Source organism: Alternaria alternata (assembly GCF_001642055.1).
Source record: "Alternaria alternata strain SRC1lrK2f unplaced genomic scaffold CC77scaffold_7, whole genome shotgun sequence".
In the NCBI taxonomy this organism is placed as follows: Eukaryota; Fungi; Ascomycota; class Dothideomycetes; order Pleosporales; family Pleosporaceae; genus Alternaria; species Alternaria alternata.
In genome coordinates, this window is record NW_017306196.1 from 935,541 (window position 1) to 948,655 (window position 13,115).

The 13,115-nt window shown below is 53.8% G+C and overlaps 3 protein-coding genes across 3 annotated transcripts; all 3 read right to left on the reverse strand.

The window, feature by feature from the left end:
- Nucleotides 1–114: 114 nt before the first annotated feature.
- On the reverse strand, nt 115–2,743 carry CC77DRAFT_1030159 (P-loop containing nucleoside triphosphate hydrolase protein; the record flags this gene model as incomplete). Its single annotated transcript, XM_018526564.1, has 3 exons — nt 115–983; nt 1,188–2,280; nt 2,330–2,743. 3 exons carry the CDS (start codon nt 2,741–2,743, stop codon nt 115–117), a joined length of 2,376 nt encoding a protein of 791 aa, XP_018387642.1.
- A 453-nt stretch (nt 2,744–3,196) lies between these two features.
- On the reverse strand, nt 3,197–4,456 carry CC77DRAFT_1019229 (hypothetical protein). The gene is made up of 2 exons (XM_018524794.1): nt 3,973–4,456; nt 3,197–3,912 (listed from the first exon to the last, which is right to left on the reverse strand). Exons 1-2 carry the CDS (start codon nt 4,198–4,200, stop codon nt 3,394–3,396), a joined length of 747 nt encoding a protein of 248 aa, XP_018387643.1. The 5' UTR covers nt 4,201–4,456; the 3' UTR covers nt 3,197–3,393.
- Nucleotides 4,457–10,859: 6,403 nt separating this feature from the next.
- CC77DRAFT_791812 (hypothetical protein) lies at nt 10,860–11,413 on the reverse strand. The gene has a single exon (XM_018533198.1). It carries the CDS (start codon nt 11,274–11,276, stop codon nt 10,938–10,940), a length of 339 nt encoding a protein of 112 aa, XP_018387644.1. The 5' UTR covers nt 11,277–11,413; the 3' UTR covers nt 10,860–10,937.
- Between the last annotated feature and the right edge of the window lie 1,702 nt (nt 11,414–13,115).

A 13,115-nucleotide genomic window follows, 5' to 3' on the forward strand; every position in this document is an offset into this window, starting at 1 on the left:
TGGATATTAAGAACGCCGACTGCGCGTTGCTGATGAATTATGCCGTGGACACCAGCCTTCTAGAATTCGTTGCGGTGGGGGCATGGACAAATGCGATGAGGGGTTACGAATGCATCACGCACCGAAACCTAAACCACGGACGGTCTCATCATCTCCTAGTGCAAGTCGCACTTCATCTTCACCAACACCAAGCCTCACGCGGCCTACTCGCTCGCCATGTCGGGCCTCTACGCCTATAATGCCTGCCTCTGCTAGCTCAGTGGCTGCAAGTGCAAGACCGAGTGCTCTTGCTGCCTTGAGGTCCGATTGCTTCGAACTAAGGTTAGCAACAGTGTCTCTGTTCTTCGACGGCGTGGTAGACTGCGCTGCGCCGTTCATCATTTCGCTACTGCCGTCTTCAGGGGCGAGTATGTAATCGTGCACAGGCAGCAACTGACTCATGAGCCCCAACCGTTTGGCTTCATCGACAACGTCTCCCAGGATCGCTTCGCCAATGCCCGACCTGCGGATCCGTGCCAAGAGTGCCGCAAGGAATACCTTGGACGCCAACGGTAGAGCCCGTAGTGCTTGCTGCAGGGGACTACTCGTGGCCTCATTGATTGCCTGTTTGATCGTCGCCATAGTAACTATACCTTTCCGCCCCGCCCGATCTTTTGACCGACTATCCGGATCTCCGGTACCTTTAATTGACCGAGAATTTTGAGGCAGATTTCCTTTGTTACCCCGACCGGTCCTACTCGGGGTGGCTGGCTGCGCCTCATCGTCCCGGTCCTGCGATATCGTTTCCGTTTCGGCGATTTCTACGGCGCGTCTGCAAATGTCTAACGCGCGTCGCGCATCGCCGCTAACAGCTGCCACTTTGCGTGCAGCAAACTGAACGGCGTCAGGGTGTACAATGTTGCCGGGTACACCTTCAAGTCGGGACTGGATAATTTGCATTAACTGGTCATGTGTATAGCCTGGGAAGGTAATGCGTGTTAAGCCTAGAATATGCGTGTTAGCCCCTGCCTGTCAAATAACGGCCATACCAGGCGATACAAGTCGCACCGATACCATCAAATTGATACGCAGATCGTTCGAAAGCATCGGCGTCCCCGTTTGATATTGAAGCGTTTTGATGATGGAGATCGAAGTCTGCCAAACGCGTGGGGCGTTCCTGAAGGATCGCTATGCTAGCTGGGACATACCTAGGCGACTGCTGATCTTATTGCTCAACGTTCGTTCGGGCAGGTCCATGGTGTTCGCTACGGCGAGGACGATTAACCTGCTGTGCCGCAAGCCGGGCCAGTTGAAGAAGTTGTACATGACGGACTGATTCTTAGTAACGAGTTGGTCGAGCTCGTCCATCAGGACCACGCAAGGTACCCGCCGCGGACTAGGGGTGGAGAACTCCCGTTCTAACAACTCGAGTGCATGTGACGGGCTCACCCGATCGCCGCGCAATGCCTGCCATAGCAGCGAGTATGATTGGTGGGGGTCTGTGACCTTCATGCCATTGATCTCAACAAATATAAAATCGTCCAACTCTTCGGCTTGAACTGAGGCTTGAAGTTGGGCAACGACCTCGCGCACAGTTGCGGTCTTCCCTGTACCAGGCGTGCCCGAGATGTAGATGCAGGAGCCCGAGCCGTCCGTGATGGCCGCATCCAAATGGCTATAGACGGTAGAGAACTCCTCCTCTCGACAGGGGAGAGCGGCAGGTACCGAGGAGACATGGAGTTGGTTCCGCGCGATCTGGAATGGTGAGTTTAGGGCCGAAGGGTCGAGCACGCGTGTGCCAAGCGGTGTGAACTCCAACTGCTTCTTGATGACTATCCTCTTGTGTGTTGGAGTAAGGAACTTCCTAGCAGCCGGGCTCTTCCTGGTCGATGTGGGGGTGGTCGCTTCATTAATTTTCCGGCGCTTCCGTGGAGTCTTTGGTAAGTCATCATCGTCCGAGTCAGGGATCACGAACTGGTCCAAGTCGGGCTGCTGTTGTTGCTTCTTAGGACGACCGGCAGTTCTCCTAGTGGCTTTGGTCTGGGTCTCCACAAGATCGACTACTGTTGGGATGTCCTTGGCATCTTTGTAGACGTCTTCCCATTTGAATTCTGGTGTGTATGTGGTCGTGCGCGTATTGCAGCCCCGCCGGCAGACGAAGACCTTGCCGTAGTCTTTCGAGTTCTTCTTGACACCTGTCGGATACAACTCCTGAAATCGATCCAGGGAGAATACCTTGGCAGTGCCGTTGATCGAGGCTAAGGGGTTGTCGTCGAAGGCGGCGGATATGTAGAGTTCGTTCTGTCGAATGTCAGTGTGCATAACTCTGGAGCACGGCCGAGCGACTTACGGGAAGAAAGTCGGAACGCTTTTTGCTCTGGTTGCGGATCTCCTTTTCGGAGGAGAACCACAGGAACTTGGCCATTTTCTCGTCTTCGTCCGGGTCCTCGTGGAAGTCGCAGATGATGCCCACCCATGCCTGGTTGCCCTCTGCCTTGAGGAGCACGGCATCTCCCACTCTGCACTTGAAGCTGCCCATGCGCGCACCGACGATGCGTTTTCCTGGCGCCGTGGGCGCAGCCTTTCTCTTTCTTGGCGAGGCATTCTTCTCTGGCTGCGCATCGTCGATGGCATCCTCATCGTAGATCCATTCCCAGGGGTGGTCTTCGTAGCCAAGCTCGTCGTCCGAGTCTTCGCGGAACACTGCGCCGCCGGCGAGGTATTGTCGTGCCTTGTCGACGCGCGAGCGCTTGATGGGAGCCATGTCGGAGTCGTGGTTGTGGTCGCAATCGGGTTTTGTCGCTGACGTTGCCCGCGCGGGTCTGGAAGGCACGACGCGTCGCGACGGGCTTGGCGGAGCACGCGCGGAATGAGCTATGATCTCACCGCCCATGGCGCTTTCGTCGCGCGGTCACGACTTGCACATTACCATCACTGCACATTTCATGCACATCTCTCAATACATCGCATCACCTCTCAATCACCAACAAGTCAAGGATATTCGAGTAGATAACAATATTCATTGCTGTACGAGCCTAACACAGGCTCGCACTGGCACTGGGGCTACGTATCATGGCAAGCTTCGTCCCCAGTCATGACAAAACAATCTCAGTTAAGAGATGAGCAACGCCAAACACCAAGTTCCCGTGGTCAAGCGAGGGACCTTTGCTACAAATGAAAACGACCGATCGCTGAAATGCAAAACAAAAACTATAAACACAGAAGAGAGAGACAGTGTCTCGCAAAGAAGAGTAGTCAAAGCGCCTTCCCAACCGTCGCTTCTTCACATGGTGGAGAGCGCATGCAACGGAAGTGTCCGTGGCGTCGATGGTAAGTCGAAAGGTAGTGTCGTCTACCGGCGGCCGTCAGCGGTTGCTCGTCCAAGCAGCAGCAGAGAGTGCAAGAGTCGGGCGTTCATGCATAGTAGGGCTGGCGAGTAGGGATCCTTACAGAGTCTGCGTAAGAGTGTGGTGGTAGGATGTCGTTCCCGCAAATAGCCGCGTAGCCCACGCCAAAGGGACTCGTATCTTCGTCGGCGTAGTACTCGTTCTTCATGCTCGGCACAAGGCTTGGTAGGCCAGTCGAGTACGAGGACGAGTGAGGCGGTGGCAGGTAAGTGTAGCTCGGCATCTCCGGTGTGAGGGTGGTTGGTATTGTGTGGTAGGGCGAGGTGGAGTACGGCATTGAGTATGCAACTGCATCTGGTGCTGGGTATGCCGACGAATACGACGCTACGGAGAAGGGAGGTGGTGGGCTGGTGGAAAGCTGGCGTGTGTACTGATGCGAGAACATGCGATCCTCGGCAGGTGGGGTGGTGTACGAGGATTCCGAAGATGACGGAGAAGGAAACTCCTGGCGCGGGGATCGCTGTGGTGGCTGCAGCTCAGCAGGCTTCTGCTCAGGTGAAGCTGAGCTCGAGGCAGCACGACGCTCCTGCAACCCGATTAGTATGCTGTTCCGAGCGGTACGAGGCGTGGTAGCACAAGAACTCACCAAGTCTTCGAGCCTCTTCTTGAGCTTCTTGCGGTAGTTGCGTTGGGCAATGCGGTTCTGTATCCGCCTGCGCTCAGCAAGATCTGAAATCTTGGTCCAGTCTTCGTTGGGGTTTGCTGAAGCAGAGAAGGCTGAGGAGGTGCCCGAGTATCTTGTGGTGGTGGGAGCCGGGTTGGCATATGGGTAGGCAGCGTGTCTGTGCATGGTGATGGTAGATGTAGGAGACATTTACACAGGAAGGGATGAGGAATGGAAGAAGGATGACTGTGGAGCGGGATGTCTGGTTATCAGTGGGATGATGAGAGGCTCTAGCACTCGGGGAGGACTGTATATTTATCTCGCCGTCTTGTCTACGTCCGCAGTCGTTCTTGTGGAGCACAGACTGGCTAGTGTTGGTCCCCAGCTTCAGGCCTCGCATGCACCCTGGGCTACGCGATGCGGGCTCGAGCATTTCTCAATTTGGTACGATTTGGAGCAACCCTAGCCGGTGTACTTTCACCGACTGCGGTCTTGTAAATTTAGTATGGGCGCTAGCGCAGACTGGCAGCGGGCCAGTGAGGGACGGGCAGGCTGGCAGCTGAGGGCACGGAAGCGTCGGGCTGGCAGTGTATCGAAACGAAAACACTCTACTGGGGAGCGGTGTCTTGATCCCATGTCCTCTTTACAGTTCCCTGTCGCGTCCCCACCAACCCTGCTACCCTGGCTGCTGGCGCATTGCACATCACAGACAGCCCTATGACCCCGGGGCCTGTCGGTGCCCCGTCACTGAACCTCACGCGGCGCCGGGTCTGTCATTATCTCCGTCCCTGCGTGCGGCGTGCGTATGCTCTCCCGCATGCGTCGACGTCTTGCGAGGAGTCGCTATCATCACGCGTCGGCTCTCGTCCGAAGGCCCTCGCGAGCACAAGCTTGGTCCGTTGAGAGTCGCGCCCATGCCAGGCCGTCCCCTCCACTGCGCCGCATGCCCGCCCGCACATAGCATGGGGGCCAAAACCGAGAGCGAGCAGACAAGTGCGAAACCCTCTGCAAACAAATGCAAACGTCGCGCTGTCGTGGGTAAATTGCGCCTTGACCGGCTCACACCAGATCATCACACCCGTTCAGCGCCTGCCGCCATTGGCTGCTCCCCGCTGCGCCGTTGTGCATGCGCAACCTCTCGACGGCCTGGCACACCGCGACTCGTCGCTGTTCCCTAGCATTCCGACAGCTCCGACAGCTGCTGCTGCTTGACACCGACTCTCCGCAGTCCCTCGTAGGAATCAGGAAGCCTGCTGTATCAGGACCATATCCTGCATCCAGCTAGCACAAGGGCAGCAACCCAGCCGTTCCATCCTCTTAGTCTGCTTTGTAACGCGGTACCTAAGTAAAGTACCCTGCTGCGAGAGCGCCACCACTCGTTGAGCCCCAGACGTCTACTTGGAAACAGCATAGTATCCCACCAGCCCTACGCACTGTCCCATATTCTTCCGCAGCCGCATCAGCACCTTACTGCGGTGTCGGTGAGTTCTGGGCCCAAGTGCGCAAAGTGGCAGTCAGCCCAAAGCTTAGCTATGCGTGGTTTCCACCAACGACGTAAGGAAAAGCCAATCACCATTGGAATTCCATCATCTACAGACACTGCCAGACACACCTTGAACCCGTCTGTTGCTGGTAAAATGCGCTGTTAGCGTCTTGTTGCCGTTATTTCCAACGGTACGCCCTACGCCCGGCGGTCGAGGCTTGAAGGCTTCGCGCCTTCCGCAGCTGCGCCTTCACTGAGCCGCCAGTGCAAGACATCCAAGAATATCTTCATACAACTGAGGTGCCGTTTCAAGACTGCTTCTCCTAGTGAATTTGCTATACTGGTCGTCGAGGAGTCTTGGATGATTGCCTGGTACTACATAGCGCTATCATGCGGTATACTCTGTTATTCTATCGTCTATGTATGTATCACAGGAGCCTGCTGCAGGCGCCGTGTTTTCGATTGATATGGCGACTGTAAGGATATCACTAGCCATTTCAAATCGTGGTGCCTCATTCTCCGCTCAGAGGTAAAGGTACATCGTCCCGTTGATCCTTGGTATGTGATGGGCAAACATCAACTATCTTCAGCCCTCACTAGGGGCAGTCCGCGCGCGCGCTATACGGCTTGGTGCTGTCGGTAGCCCTACCGCTGCACAGAGCATGGAGATTGCGGGGGCCGATTTACAACCATAGGAGGGAGCATCGAATTGACTCAAATTCGGAGAACACGACTGAGACACCCGCGTTGGCTCAACGTAGATCACGGTGGCTCGCTTGCGCTATCCATCAAAAGGGGGAAAAGGGCATATCAACATACTACACGTGTTGCGACCTCGACCTCAGCTATGGACCATCGCGACTCAGCTGCTCTCGTAGGACTCCTCGGTTCGATGTTAGTTCCGCTATGTGTGGGGCTTTGAGCTTGTCTAGAGCGACTCGCCTCAAACATTGGAGCCCATATCCCCGCGCTTGAGAGACACTCCCCACTTCGCTATCAGACCTTCAGCTGTAAAAGCCGTCTAGCAGCGTTCAGATATTGACAGGGAACGTGTTTGGAGACAGTGCTGCAACTGTTGTCACTCTACGACTTGGCCCAGGAGGCACTGGCATTGCTCATTCGACTCTCTCATTGGGAATGTCTCAACGAACCTACAAGGGGACTGTTTCGGCTTTTCAGGGCAAATGTGTCGGATATATGCAGAATGTACCTTTTACCCCGACGCCGCGTCAGCAACTCGAACCCAGAAGACAGGCTAACGGTATCGTGGGCCGCTGGAGTCGTCCGTCTGCTCTGATAGCCAGACTAGACAAGCTTTCCTGACATTGTATACTCCCAAGGTCGTGGCACCGGGAGACTCTTCCTTCCCGCATGCGCTTGCCAATGTCGATCAGCATCCCAATAGATCGTGTTCACTCACTCGTCGCTTCAAGTAAGATAGAGTGACAGCCAAGGAACAGTCTCGAAGCAATTGAATCATTATGTCGCTGTAGTAGGCACAGTCACACGCCTACTTCGAAATATTCTCTCGTCTAGCATGGCTGAGTTACGCCCCGATGGCGGAGTTGATCAAACGCGAATCGGTGCTCTGCGCACCAGCAGGCGTCAGGAACCCCAGCTTGGCAGGCATTACGTAGGTGTCTTCTTTTGACCCTATGCACCGAGTTGGCTTGTCGTGATAGCGCACAAACTGAAATGTTCCACACCGTTTGGGACACTACCATGCTACGGTGACAGATGGCACACCGTAGGGATGTCCGACAGCACCTAAACCGCGCAGTGCATAGCCAAGTCCATGATCGGTCCGCGATAGCTGAAACGTATATTCCCTACACGAATGTTCAAGTCGTGTGGAAGCGACACAGAAATCGAAGTCGTTCCGACGGTGAGTCTGTAAGGCGGATAGACCCACGTGTGCCCCCAGACGGCTAGCGGCGTTCGGGACCCCTGCTACCGGTTCTTATCTCGAGCTGTGAGTGGTCAAACAACTACTAGCACAAATCAACTTCCCCTTTGGGGCATTACGCGACCGTTCTATCGGGCGTTCCGTGCAAATCTCACCGCTGTGCGCAATAACTGCCTGAGAGATGTGGATGCCGCGAAAGGTCATGTGATTTCATCTGGAGCCGCAGTGTCGGGTTAACTATCAGCATACCTTGGTACATTGCTGTCCTTGGCCGGGTGTATATCCAGGAGAGGTATAGGATGAGTTAATCACACAGCGAGTACAGCATCGCATACATGAGCGTATTCCTCGATACCAAAACACACTAACCGGTCAACCGCCAGACACACTCTCAATGCTATTTCGCTACCTTGGTGTCGCTAGATGACGATTCTCAAAGGATAGCCACTGTGCTAATGTTGTTCCTTCCATATTTATCGCGAAAAGCAAGATGCATTTGTGCAGCACGCAAGCGACAAGCGCGCTAATTCGTCACAGGAGAAAACGGCCTATATTTAGCGGCCGCCGTGCCAAGTCGAGCCACTTTCCGATCACAGTAACTCATTCACCCTCTATCGCAGCCCTACAGCCCTACGACGCACACAATCAAGCATCTGAAACACCGTCATTGGTCCAGCAACCATGCAACGCATGAACCCCTCTCTGTGTACCCACCGCGACTCTTTTGGCCGTGCGATGCGGTAGCACAAGAGCAAAAGACAGTGATAACTGCCGTTCATCTAGCACACCGAAACTTGGTGAGGGGCACTCTGTATACGTCCGTGTATGCGGCCATCTCGCACAGTATCAAGCTCACCGGCAACAGGGCGTAACCGGTAGTAAGGAACGACCAGCGTGGTGGGAAAGCCTACTGCTACTCTTGCCATTTCTCGCTGAATCTACCGAACATCATTTCCATATCCCAACGTGGACAACAAAACCAATGCCGCATTTGTCGCGCGTTGCGCACAATCGAGCATGCTCGCTTAGAGAGTTCCTGTATACCCAAGCGCCCGTTATTATCCAGTACCTTGTTCACCGATAATCATTGGTCGCCTTGCACACGGACGGTGTCGCCAGCGCAGTGCTTCCGCACACGGAGGTCAGACCTCGTGGCAGAATGGCAATAGAAGGTCTCGGCCTTTGAGATTTCCTAAAGCAACGTGTGCAGTTATGACACGCGCTCGCTTCCGTCATCATGCAGCTCAAGGCAGACACCCACACTCAGAAAGTGGAGGGTTACAACCAGCCGCAGGATGTCGTCTCAGGTCCTTGGTCGAACACAAGCAATCAGGAGCTAACATCACCTCGACACGCTACGACTCAGTTTTACAGCATTAGCGCATCCGAGACCAGAAAGCTGCGAAGCGACGGTTCTAGCCCTATCGTCGTCAAGGCTTGAAGGCGCTTCCGTGCCAAGAAGGAGACTTGCCTTTCCTGACCGTTCAGCCGTTCTCGCGGGAACGGTAAGATCCCTGAATGAATCCTTCAAGGCCCCCGTTCACGCCCGTATTGCGAGCCGATCTTCGAAGCGCTCGGGCGTAAAGGTATGCCGCAGACCAAGGAAACCTGAGTCGAACAGAACTACAAGAGCGGCATCGGTGCAATGTGCACGATTTGGTATGTCTTCGGCCTAAAGAAGTCCGCCCAACATGCAGTCTTGTGGAAGCAAACAATTTAAGTTGTGCGTCTTTCCTCGAGAAATGAAAAATCGGCCATGCCGACGTATGGCATCAATCGATGCCGAGTGGCTTGCTTCAATAGTGGAAGCATCTCCCTTTTGAGTGGGTATGCCGTGATGCCGTAAACATACACAGAAATCATACCATGATCGTCATACGGAGATCCGCTTCCCGACCGCCACGCAGGGACTTTACCGTTGGACTTTGGCATGGCGCTGACCCTGGCGTATTGCAAACGCAGAACTTGGGGAAATTTGCTCTCCACTACACAGGTCCAGAATGCTGATTCATCTACGGTACGGACAGAGAGCACGAGGATCTTCCAGTATGACTCCTCTTTCGAAAGTATCGACGTAGGCAGCATCATTTATCAGCATGTCAGGAGTCGGACTTAAAGTCGCAAAGCCGACCCGAGGGTGCAGCTCGACACACTGCATACACAAAGGGCGCAACCTTCTGGCTTCCCGACAAGGGCTTACCGCATCACAGCCTATCACTAGACGCAACTTTCAAACGAATATGTAACGAAACTATCTCGTAAGTACCTGAGTGAATTACTCAGCTCAAGCTGCATCAAAGGTGCTTGCTGCTTGCTTCTGCAGTATTTCTAGAATGCGTATGCAGTGGGGGCAATGATAGGGCTGAACGGAACAGCTGACCAAACGAGGCTGCAATCGATGCATTGCTTCAGTCTTGACGAAGCAGTATGGATTTTTAGTTGTTATTTAAAAGGCTACTCAGCATTGCTATGGCATACATGAAATCTCCACGGAATTCACCATGTCTCTCTTTTCTAGAAGATCGCTTTCCGTGTTCTGTTGATCTTTCAACGCTTTGCACTACAGGAGAAAACATGTCGATTGATCGTGCAATGAGTCTCTCTCCCAAATGAAAGTAGTATCAGAGCTTCTTATTGCATTGTCGCTGCGAACGGATAGATTATCATTTCCGATTCGAGGGCGCCTACTCGTACCACCCTATGCGCTGTTGATCTTCTGCACACTTGCTTGTTGTCCCCGCCATGCAGGGTGACTGCACAGAACGCGGGTACTCGAAAAGAGCAAATACTCACAGGGATACTACTCAAATTGTTTGCAAGCTGCGCATCTTGCGATAGTTGCATCAGTCACTGCATCTAGCAATCCAAGCAATACGCCGTCGGATACTAGAAAATGCCGATCTCTGAATAATCGTCATCCCACCTACCCCGCGGTCCCCCCAACGGCCCCGAGTCATCGGGTGATCCGATGGCTGCCACAAGCCTGATTCAAAGCCCAGGAACTCCGACTTGGTCTCGCCGACTAACATTTCCTCCTCCATTAACATTCGCGCAAACAAGCCTATCTCTCAGCTACCGGTCAGGCTTCCCACCGATGCAACCCTCCGCGTCTGCGGCGTAACGATGTGAATATGAGCCAGCCAAAATGAGTTTTGAACAGCAGCCAACCAAATCGCTTCTACACAGCGCGTTTATTTCACAAGCTTGTGAGGTGCAGCAGTGTCATAGGTATCGCAAATACACCTCGAGGAATCCTACGTGCGAGAGCAACTTGCCTTATCCGGGTTCATGTTGCGACGCCTGCGCCTCGTGGGATTCAGCCTCTAGCCGTGGGGCTGCGCGACTGTGCCTACGCAGTATGACGCATCCCAAGCCATGTATACATAATTCATATTTGAAATGATACAGGAAAGTATCCACACATGCTCTGATATTGTGCACTACAACTGCATGTCTAGCTCAAGAAGCATGCGGGTCAGTCGGTACGCAATCCGCGCCACGACGCCTCATCACGGCTACGCTGGAGTGCAATTCGCTCTTCGGCATACTGGAGGCAATCTAGCCACTCACGATACTGCGGGCACTCGGTGACCGGTTTTTCGTCACGTGCAGAGTGCGAAGGAGTCGCGGCACGGAGTTGGCTCCGACGCTACGCGGTGGAAAGCATTGTGAGAGGCTGGTGTGAAACGGACAGTGGCACAGGCATCCTTCACGGGTCCAACCGTATCTCGTCTCTTGCCCATTTCGCGATGCTATTCTGGGCCCATACCGCCAGCAGGCAGCCATCGAGCAAGGCCACCAGCAGCTCCGCCTTAGCTTTTTGCGTACGACAATCACAGAGCGCAGAATTGGATCGCCCCATGATAGTTCACGACACGTATTCTGTTCGCAAAACATACTTGGACCTGGTTGTTGAAACGCCCGCGCCACTTAGTCGCGTACAGTAGGGAGTCGTACCTCGTGCTTGGGTTGGTGCACCGCCCACGAGGGTCGTTACGAAAGGTATGCCTCCCTTGAGACTTTGTCAGCCAAAGCGCATGGCCCGCTTGATGTAACCAAACGCAAAAACTGTCTAGCACTAAAGCTTTGACAGGATAACTTAGCGCCGGTAACTATCGCAAGCCGCTAAGCACTTTGTCCATCCTTTTGGGCGGTCCCCAACGGTCGTTCTGTCGGTAATAACGCCCTTTGAGCTCCACCACCGGTGATCTTGGTTGATCTTGGAATTGTACGATTAAGTTTGTATTTCGAATTAAACGTTGTTAACGCTCCGTAGCGCACAAGACATGCCACGGTATCGTTGACAGCTACGGACCCTTCCAAGGTGACCCCACATCGCATCTGTCGACTCATTTCGATTCAGCCTTGCGTTCACACGCTAGTCGTACAATAGGATTTCACATGTAAACGATCCAACGAATAGTGTTCGTCTAGCGGTAGACAGGCGAGCTACGAAACCGTCTAAACGCTTTCAGGACAATGCAGAGAAGAAGGAACTGCCGCAACGCTTTCCTAAAGCGGCAAGGTTTCAGGATTCCCGTGCGAGCCCGAAGCACAGGTATTCGGCGATTTGTGCACAATCTCTCGCACTCTCGCAGACTCGTGTCCGGCTGGTGACGGTTCCTTGGAACCCGAGGGCGAAGTGGTCCTCCAACACGTGCCATTCGCAACAAAGACGTGCGAAAGACCACAAAGTTGGTCATTCTCCAAGAGACGTCATGTGTGAAGAGGATTTCCAATCAGTGCCATCACGTCATGCTGCTCACATAACCATCTTGTGCATGGCAGCCGTTTCGTACCCCGGATTTCCCACGTTCTTAAGGTCAGCACTCAAACCTCCTAGGGGGTAACTCCACCGGCGGTTGCTCGCGCAAGGGCTTACTGATCTGACAACCGTTCGCGTGTGTTGTAGGGCTGAAGGAGAATTTACCTCCCACGCGGGGGGTGTAAGAAGTCGTGTCTGACATGTATTCCTCACTGTGGCGTATTCGGTCTCGCAATACTGCAACAGACATCTTGAAGCAACACGACGTGGAAATCGCAATTGTGACTCACTTTCCACACACTCCCGGCAGCGGAAGCTTCGGACGCCCGCGCGTCGCGTCCATCACAGTATCCTTGTCGAGACCCTCAGATGGAAAACACGCGCACGCCGAAAGACTCCCCTTGCCCCCAGTTCTCGTGAAACCCCTATACCGCAAGAAACCTGTGATGAAGCTGTATTTCTCATCGGCCAAATCCAAGGGTCCGAAACCCGACTTTGTACAAAATGGTACAGTATTGCGAACAACCACGGTTCCCGGTATGCCCGAGTAAATTAAGCTATAGTGAATCCGCAACGATCCGCTCATTGAGCCCATCTGCCGCCCTGCTACCGGCATGTCCCATCCAGATAAATACTTGCTCATCATCAGTCGGCAGTCACGTTCAGTAGGTTTAGTCAGGACCTGAGAGCCAGAACGTGATCAACACCAGGCCATAAGCAGCCTAGACCCGATCAGCAATAGGAACCCCATGCTCCCAAATTCGCCCCGAATGCTTCTCGCACCGATTAAATCACCAGCAAACGTCCTGCGCACACCGTTTAGACCGCAGGACCAAAACCTTGGTAGTTGGTCCCTTTCCTTTTTCCTCCACCGGCCGCGTAACGTATCTAATACCAAGCTTCATGGGCGGCTAGATAGATAAAATACCGCTCGTGCTGTCTTGCTTATCTAAGAGGGGAAATAGATTGTT

Bases quoted from the DNA above. Each gene is read 5' to 3' on its own strand.
- CC77DRAFT_1019229 (XM_018524794.1), bottom strand. From the start codon at position 4,200: ATGTCTCCTACATCTACCATCACCATGCACAGACACGCTGCCTACCCA. The intron at 3,913-3,972 runs GTGAGTTCTTGT...ATCGGGTTGCAG, and splicing joins AGAAGAGGCTCGAAGACTTG to GAGCGTCGTGCTGCCTCGAG.
- CC77DRAFT_791812 (XM_018533198.1), bottom strand. From the start codon at position 11,276: ATGTTTTGCGAACAGAATACGTGTCGTGAACTATCATGGGGCGATCCA.